An 8,632-nucleotide genomic window follows, 5' to 3' on the forward strand; every position below is an offset into this window, starting at 1 on the left:
TTTGGTGGAAAGTGATATAAAGCTCTAATTGCAGGTGTGTGTGTTTGCGAGAGGGATTTTGTGTCTCAGCACGTCGCTGCACGTCGATGTGTCTGTCACATCAATATTCAACCAACCCCTCACTTAAAGCTGCCTACCCCCACCTCCAGCACGCCGAGACGGACCCCCAACCCCCCCCCCACTCCTCCCTCCAGTGAAGAAACTCTCCTTCACTGTTGACCACTTTGGCTGATTCAGACGAAGATGTCGGGGGGAATAATTAGTGCAGGATTCAGACGGTACACTCCCCTCCTTCTCTGTCAAGTCCTAACTTTCTTGCGACAGATACAGATGATGGATGGATGGATTAGAGGGTATAATGGATGGGAGATGATCATCACTGCGCTCCTGTCGGCTGTGACCTTTGCAGGCTGAGTGACCAGAGAGAGAGCAGAGTCATTACCAGCCTTTTCCCCCCTTTGTCCGTCTGTCGACGCCCCGCCGAGAGAACAATGGCTCTGTCATTTAGGGCACCTGTTTCCAACCTGGGGATCGGGACCCCTCGGAGATCATGGGATAATTGTTCAGGGTGGTAGAATATAGCTTTCCTATACAAATGATTTGCCCCCCAACCAAGTTGATGATCACATTTTACCGTGTTTATTCATTTTTTTTTCACGTAACCTCTGTACTTCTTATAAAGGAGGCGGCAAAGCTTCCAAGACTGTGAGGCAGCCGCACATCTTTTCCAGAGTTCAAACGGCAATTATACAGCAAATGGAGATAACTTGCTTAACGTGCAGTTTGTTGGGGGCATATCTAGGGCATACCTTCTAACAGAAGGAAATGAATGAAATGAAAGAAACAGAACAAACTAAATGCTCAACTCTTTGTCCCTGGTCATACATAGATCATTTCAGTGTTTGAATCCAGGACCTGTTGTCATTTCAATGATAAGGGCCTATTTTAATGGTACTCATTGTTCAGTGTAGTTTTTGTCGGTTCGGGAACTGGATTAAAAATGGATGCCATGCTGCTGATGTGTGTCTTTTTGGTGCCGTGCTGCTGATTTCTCTTTTTGGTGTCCCAACAAGAGAAATTATGAGAATTTATAAGAACTTCACAATGTAAAACTATGACTTTTTGTGGGCTTTATCCTGATCAAAAACTCGCCATGTGAGCCCGTATAGCCATGTGATATTTAAGGGATCTTGCATTTGGGTACAACCTCTAGAGTTAAGTCTAGCCAATGCTCTGCACACAGCGGAGGCATCAACCAACAACCGAGTGTTCGACTACGTGAGAGTAGCGATGTATACGGTACCCCAGACTCACCCGGCCCTCAACCTCCCACCACAGACCTGCACAACAACTACTTGTTACAGATCTGCCTCCGTTCCGTTCGACTCGGTCTTCCTCCTTTTCTTCTAGAGGCCCAGGTGATCGCCGGCATTGCACCTGAAAAGAGAGAGGAGGACCAAACCAGGAGAGAAATCCACAGGCAGGACGGGTAGAGATTTGCACACAGCCGATCATCCGGTCTTGGAAAAGGAGGAGTGAGCGGAGGTGAGATGTGTCACAATACCACCGCGTTTAACTAAACCCTACATACTGGCCCCTAGCCCTGTACTTGTGAAACCACACATGGAGACTGCAGGATATACTGACGACACGGTTCATAAAATTAATTCAAATGCATATAGTGTACACCAGAATACAGCCATGATTCTGAAACGGTGTAATCAATAAAGAAATGGCAAAATTGTAAAACCAGTGTAATTCTGCAACTGTAATCGAATAATACCAATGCAGTTATGATTGTATTTGATGTAATCGACTGGAATGCATGCATGTAATACTTGGACAAGAACTGATATTGACTAAGGGCCATTCAAAATCAGAGTTACATCGAACCCAGAGGTGTGGACACTGCCTTTCACACCTTTAAGCATTGGTATAAATACCTGTAGGAACCATTGTTCTGGAGTTCGCTGGTGGAGGCGACAGACGGGCACTAGGGATGGTCAAAGGACTGACCTGGGGCCTGTTGGTCGCTGAGACCAGCGGCTCCTCAGCTGAGATGTTCTTTTTACCACAACGCCATCTCCTTTATTAAATGCATTTGATTTTAACCTTTTGATCTGCGATGACCTTCGTCCGTCCGGCGTTTCTTCATTTTTGGACACAACAAGACCTTCCAGGGAATGGTCCATCACATTGGTCAACATCAGCACAACCCCCCTTAGTGGTTCTCCTTCCACACTATTGCACATGTACTATCACTGCTGAGAGCCGGGGACTGATGACGACGGTTCAAAAATATAAAAATCTGTGGCAGGAAATAGATTAAATTATGATCATACACACATACTATGAATCTAGTTTGACTAACCAGACATACCCCACGTGTACATGTAGATGTGTTCACACGACAACAGGGGGGCCTGAACTAGATGGGCAAACACCTTTTACAACAGCAATGACTGCACTGTACCGAACGTTCCCTGACGGACTGTATAGATGGCTAAAAATAAATGAGTTGGATTGCCTGGTACGAGTCTGCATTTATTTTTTATTTTTTTTTGTTGAGAGTCCATTCGGTCAGACCTGCAAGAAGAACTGTTTACCTCTTTACATACACACAAATCTATACATAAATAATAAGACAATACACTTCAAACCAAAGACCATTTAAAATTCACTTTGGTATTCTGCAAGAAAAATATGTCAATATGACTGAATGCATCACTACATAAATGAATTCTTTGTCATTTCAAAGTAAAAGCGCACTTAATTCGAGAACAATGAATCACACGCGTGTTCCATTTCGTCTCCTTTGCAATAGTAATTCTGATACCTGAACTTTTCCATTACTAAGCACCAATTTGTGTGTTAAAGAAGTACAAACAAGATAAACATGACGTAAATTCCACTTCCATCTTTTCTATATTGTCGTGACATCCCTTTTAAAAATGATTTATTTAAGTTTCTTCCGATAACAACTTTTCAAAAGAGTTAACTTTAATAAATCCTTTTAATGTTATGACAAACCTTCCCCTTATAGTCATTTTTACAGTGCATTGAATTCAATTGTAATTCAACGCAACCGAAACGGCTAAAGTGGACTTGCTCTCCTGCTGCTGCCGTCTAGTTCACATGAGTGTGGATACGACGCTTCGATCCGCGGCTCCACTCGTTCAAGACACTTGACCCCAAACGGTGAATGGATTGTACACTGAAGGCTCTTTTCTAGTCCTCTAACCCCTCAAAGCACATCAACACACTATCATCATCCATCCAACGAAGGCAGGGGGCCACCTGCCAATCAGCGATCTGACTAATTCCTACATGCACATTCATGCACACAGGCACAGCTCGCCGGAGCAGATTAAGGAGCAGGACACATAGAGGTGGAACTACCGGAGAACCGCTAAGGAATCAGATTACATGGATGACAGCCACAAACCGGCCCGTGCAAACACAACGTGGCGGCGGTGAGTCGGACACGGAGCCTTTTAATTGGCAGGTGGAGGTGAGCTTGTTATGTCTTCATCGAGGTCAAAGTTCAACAGTTCTTATCGTACATGTCCAACGTGTACTACCGCGTGACGCACACAGCGAGGGAACACGTGTCGCAGCACACCACCACTCCTCCTCCTCCTCCTCCGTGCTCTCGCTCCCCAGTTTCCGCCTCCTCCTCTTCATCGCCGTCCTGCCGCCTGCTGCGCGTCACCTCCTGAACCTCCTCCTCCGAGACGTGGAATCCTCCCCCACAGCGACAGCCGTGAGTGTACACGCGCTCGTCTGAAACAACGCGCTACCATTTTACAGACATTAACACCAGGACATTTAGCTCTCTTTACACTTGTTAGGTCTAGATTTCATGCATACAATGTTTTCTAGTATTTAGTATTTTTTTTACATAATATTGTTGTTATTGCTGGTTTTAACGCCTGTCTCTCAGGTCCCGTAAAGTAGGACTTAAATGACACTAAAACGTATTTTTTAAATGTTTTTATTCACTTAAATACAGTAACTTTAGAGAAATAGACCCTTTGGAAATCAGTAGAATAAAAACATTTGAGTACAATAAAACTAAAATAAATGAAGCTGACCATTAATACCTACTGCATCAAATCCAACTAGTTAAACCGATTAACCATCATTGGGATGCTGTATATAATACGGGATTACCCATTAGTAAAAGTACCTTTTACTGTCCACTATTTAATTAATCCGATGATGCAAAAACACATTGATTACCAATTACTTTTAAATTTAAACTCTGGCACCACATTGTTACTAAAAAAACGATTTAAATGTTCATAAAGTATCGACATGCCCGAACCGTTAACCCTGTGATGACCTTTGTGGAGTGTTGTGTGTTTTAGTGTCGATGGTGTGTAGTTACTCTGTTCCCAGATCATGTCCTGCAGATGGACGACAGAGTCCACTGGCCAATCCTGTTTCAGCTCCTGTGCTGGAGAAGCAGTAGGGCGCCGTTATCATCATAGCGGATGTAGATGGAGGACAAGGGGGGGGGGGGGGGGCTACAATAGCTGGAGTCATTACTTTGTCTGCGTCTTTGGGTTTAGAGCTTCTCAAAATGCCTTTAGCCGGCCTCAGTGACAGAAGACGCTCGTTAATCTGACAATGCGTTTGGGAAACGCCTCTAAAGTAGGGCTGCAACTAACGATTATTTTGATAAGCGATTAATCGGTCGATTATTTCTTCGATTAATCGATGAATCGGATTTTTTTTTAAACGGCATTAAAAAGCTTTAATTTCCAACCCTTTATTCTAAAACAGAACCTCAAATTCGTCAGAACTAGTTCTCTATACTACCTTCACAAACACATGTTCACATGAAGCATATTCATTAAATTATTACCATCATTGTAGTGCAAGTTAAGGAAATGCATACAGCTAAAAAACAACCAAGTGCTATGAGATTAATTTAAAATGGCATTTGTAAATAAATGCATTAGAGGCTTCTTAGTTGATTCAATGGCTCATGTGTCTCCCTTTACAGGCGTAACATCAACTACCGTATAACCCACAGTATATGCGCAAGCGCACTGGACTACCGTAAATGACAGCATTAAAAAGTACAACACACACACAAATATATTTGTCAACAATAACCGATATGGGACAAAGCACAAAATATCAGACAACACATTGAAAAGTGAATGGTCCAAAAGAGGCGAGTAAATAAAAACGTGTCTTCGTCTTGCTAACTGCTTTACTGCTGTTATTAGCGAGCTAACGCTAGCTTGATCAGCTGGATGACGAGTAAACGGGAGGCTTGTTACGTCAAAACGGGACAACGTGGACCGGGACCCCCCACGCTCGCACACCTTAGACGACCAGTCGAACAGACGTCTCTCCCTGCGTCACGTGACTCACAACACCTGCCGGCTGCTCTTTCCTCTACGTCGGCTCGGCGCCTTTGTTTTTATTTTTGCTCCGCGCGCATCTCCGCAATTCGTTGTCAATAATTGATTGTAATCGATTTCATCGATTCGTTGTTGCAGCCCTACTCTAAAGCTTTAGAATGTTGTTAAATAATGGACTTTACGACCATGTTAAGACTTGAGATGCTCGTAGGATGAAAGGCCATAGATGCTACGAAGTCTGTTTTAAAAAAATTTTTTAAAAGAGGCCAGAACCATCAATGTATGGATGAATTAAAAGTGACAGCAGGACAAATAAACGGATGGAGCGGTATTCACTATTAAATTGATAGTCAGGGTTACAGACGGATTTCAAACACTCTTTTGTTTCAGTTCAGTAACGAGGAAACGCTCATTATCAAGTGGTACAGTTTGACAGTGATAATGACTTAATGAACCCCTAATAATTAGTACTAAACTTTTCTTGGGTTTTAATTAGTGTTACACGGCACGAGGAATAATTAAAAAAGCATATTGTTAGCAGTCATTAATTTGCAGCCCTGGCCGTCTGTACCCTTCACTGGATGTGTATCTAAATGTTCACAATCTCCACACGGTGAAAGAGGTCTTTTCGAGGTATTGAGGACCTGATTGGGATTCTATAAAAACTGGTTCCCTCCTTACAAGAACACCAGAGCGATTAAAAACCAGGGTGCAACCAGAGTAATAAACCCTGAACATCTTTTCTCATGGACGGATATCAATTCTCAGACTTAATTGCTTCATGGCTTGGTTCAAGCTTTTCTGTTACCGTGCATTAAAATGGTGCAATTGGCAAATATATTTTTAAGTTATTAGAAAACTAAAAGAGTAATGGCAGAAAAGCCAAAAACAGCAAAACGATGGCAGCGTTAAAAAACGGGATTAGACGAATGTTAACGGATTACAAATTTGTGATGTTTAGATTAATTTAGTTGAAAAGGGGCAGAAGTGGCTCAAGGCGAGTCGTGCACAGATTGGAAGATCAACACTCCCATCGGTCACCCGTAATATCAACTAAAGCGGTGAAAACTAAACGGGATCCTACCTCTCCTCTGCAGGTCATACTGTCTCCTGGTTGTCTGGTCACCGAGGACCCTCCAGGCGGCATCGACCTCTAGGAACCTCTTCATCCCGGACTCGGCCTCTGCAGAACTGCTTCCTGCATGGCGGTCGGGGTGGTACTGCGAGGTCCACAAGCACACACATTCAAAAGGAGGCTCTTCAGCTGTGCTTTACGATGTAGCGAGCTGTGAGTCTACCTGTAAGGCCAGACGCTGGTACCGGTGCCTGAGTTGCTGGGCTGAGTCCGAGGGGCCGGCACCGAGGACAGCGTACAGGTCCTCCTCCGCCGCGTCGCCCATCTCCCTGCTCCAACAACACAACGCCGGCGTCAGACTCAAGACAGCTCATCCGACCGACTCCGGCGCTCGGCCGGTGCGAGCCGCCGCGCACTCATGAGAAACGCTCCCCTGCCCTGAAGTCAGCTGACGCACATGTAAAATGAAACGTGTCGTGAACGTGAACTGTGCGGTTGGGTTACATGACACAACACAACTGTCGAATCAGATTGTCTTCATGCACAGCATTGATTTGGTAAACAGAAACTAAAACTATCAGCAAGCACTTTGTTGAGCATTTATCATTTTAAGTAAACCTAAAAGGTGAGTTGGTTTCAGCATTTATCACTTTGTCGTCACTCGTCACTTTGTTACTTGTTCGTTAGTGCACTTTATGCTTAATATTTTTTTTTAACTCTTTTAATATTTTACATTTTTAACTTTATTCCCTTGTTTTATACTAACCCATAGCCTTATTCCACTAACCCATTGCATTAGCATTTCATTTTACTTTATTTTATTACTTGTGCACTGCTGTCTTGTTGTCTATTGTGGATGCGCACCAAGACAAATTCCTTGTATGTTTGACATATTTTGGTAATAAATGTTTCCTGATTCCTTCTCACAAATAAATTATATTTTATTCATTTAAAAAAAAAAAACAACATTACGTATCTTTCATTAAATACATTTAAACACCAGGCATTTAATGGACGTTGCCGGTTGTTTTTGGACCGGATTGTTTTGTTGGACGCGTTTATAAATGATAATATTTAACGTAACGTTACGTTTTAACTAACACGTGCAGCCTTAACGTGGACCCCCGCGGCGCTGCAGCTGGATCACACCGGATGTCGGGAACATCTGCGGCGTGGCGCGTGCGGCGTGACGTCGGCGAGCAGTCGGCTAAACGGACAAACGTCACCGCGTCCGCTTTCTCTCACGTCCGAGGACGTCGACCCGGTCCGACCGGAGTGGCGTCGCCGTTTGGCACAAATGAACCGCGCGGGGCGGAACACGTGGTGCGCGAGCTCAACGCGTTTCCAACGCGACCGGAAGTGTGCTTTCGAAATGTAAAGCATCTCGTCTTTCGGCGTTCCGTGTTTGGAGCGGTGGACGTACCTCAGAGGAGCCGCTGTCCCCCTCCCCCCCGAGAGGCGACGCGTTCGTGTCCCACCGCGTTTTGTGTCCCCCGGACACAAAGTGCGCAGGCTGCCCGAGTTCCGCTGCAGAGAAATGACAGTTTCCGGTGCTTTCTTTTTCTCCTAACGAACAAAAGCCTTGCTTTTACACCTTAGTGTATATTCCCACTCATTATCATGGACATATAAAGTTACAATAGCAACAATCTATCATTTTAAATGTGTACTAACAGGTTATTGTGTACAATCTGAGGAGGAAATTGAGTTATATGTACAATATGTGGATTTATATATGCTCTATACATTTTTTTTTTAATCTATTACTGACAATTTCTATCTCCATGTTGATTGGAAAAAAAAAGAAGTACTTTATTCAAGTAGCGGAATAGTCAAACTTGCTTAGGAAGGTTCCTAACAGAGTGAAATGAAGCAGTGTAAGTGGCCGCCATGACAAGAGCTGATCATGACAGACCATAAACTCATTTATGTTGCAACCTGTTTAATGAAATAATACTTTGAACCTTTTCGTTTTTTGTTTGCATGACTCAGCAGCTAATATTCTTCTTTGTAGCCCATCTTCGGAGAAATTGGAGTTTCGCACTGCTGGCTCCCGTCGCATCGTAACTATGTAGCTTAGTGAAAGTTGGAGTTGGATTCGCTAAACTTAAACCTTCTCCTAAATTGCAACAATAACTGATCTCAAAACTAGACTGATGGTTCCACAACCTCGACCGGG

General features: G+C 43.7%; 1 protein-coding gene across 7 annotated transcripts; it reads right to left on the minus strand.

Annotated features, from left to right (window-relative positions):
- Nucleotides 1-2,531: 2,531 nt before the first annotated feature.
- Nucleotides 2,532-7,991, minus strand: LOC144390792 (dnaJ homolog subfamily C member 24-like). 7 transcript variants are annotated; one of them, XM_078097229.1, is made up of 5 exons: nt 7,877-7,991; nt 6,677-6,782; nt 6,463-6,598; nt 4,391-4,459; nt 2,532-3,783 (listed from the first exon to the last, which is right to left on the minus strand). In XM_078097229.1, exons 2-5 carry the CDS (start codon nt 6,776-6,778, stop codon nt 3,578-3,580), a joined length of 513 nt encoding a protein of 170 aa, XP_077953355.1. In that variant the 5' UTR covers nt 6,779-6,782; nt 7,877-7,991; the 3' UTR covers nt 2,532-3,577. The 7 variants fall into 7 exon arrangements, with proteins under 7 accessions (XP_077953355.1, XP_077953353.1, XP_077953354.1 ...); XM_078097227.1 differs by having other exon boundaries at nt 2,532-3,796; nt 7,877-7,969; XM_078097228.1 differs by having other exon boundaries at nt 2,532-3,796; nt 6,677-6,901; nt 7,877-7,949.
- Between the last annotated feature and the right edge of the window lie 641 nt (nt 7,992-8,632).

This window comes from Gasterosteus aculeatus, chromosome Y, assembly GCF_964276395.1.
Source record: "Gasterosteus aculeatus chromosome Y, fGasAcu3.hap1.1, whole genome shotgun sequence".
NCBI classification, from domain to species: Eukaryota; Metazoa; Chordata; class Actinopteri; order Perciformes; family Gasterosteidae; genus Gasterosteus; species Gasterosteus aculeatus.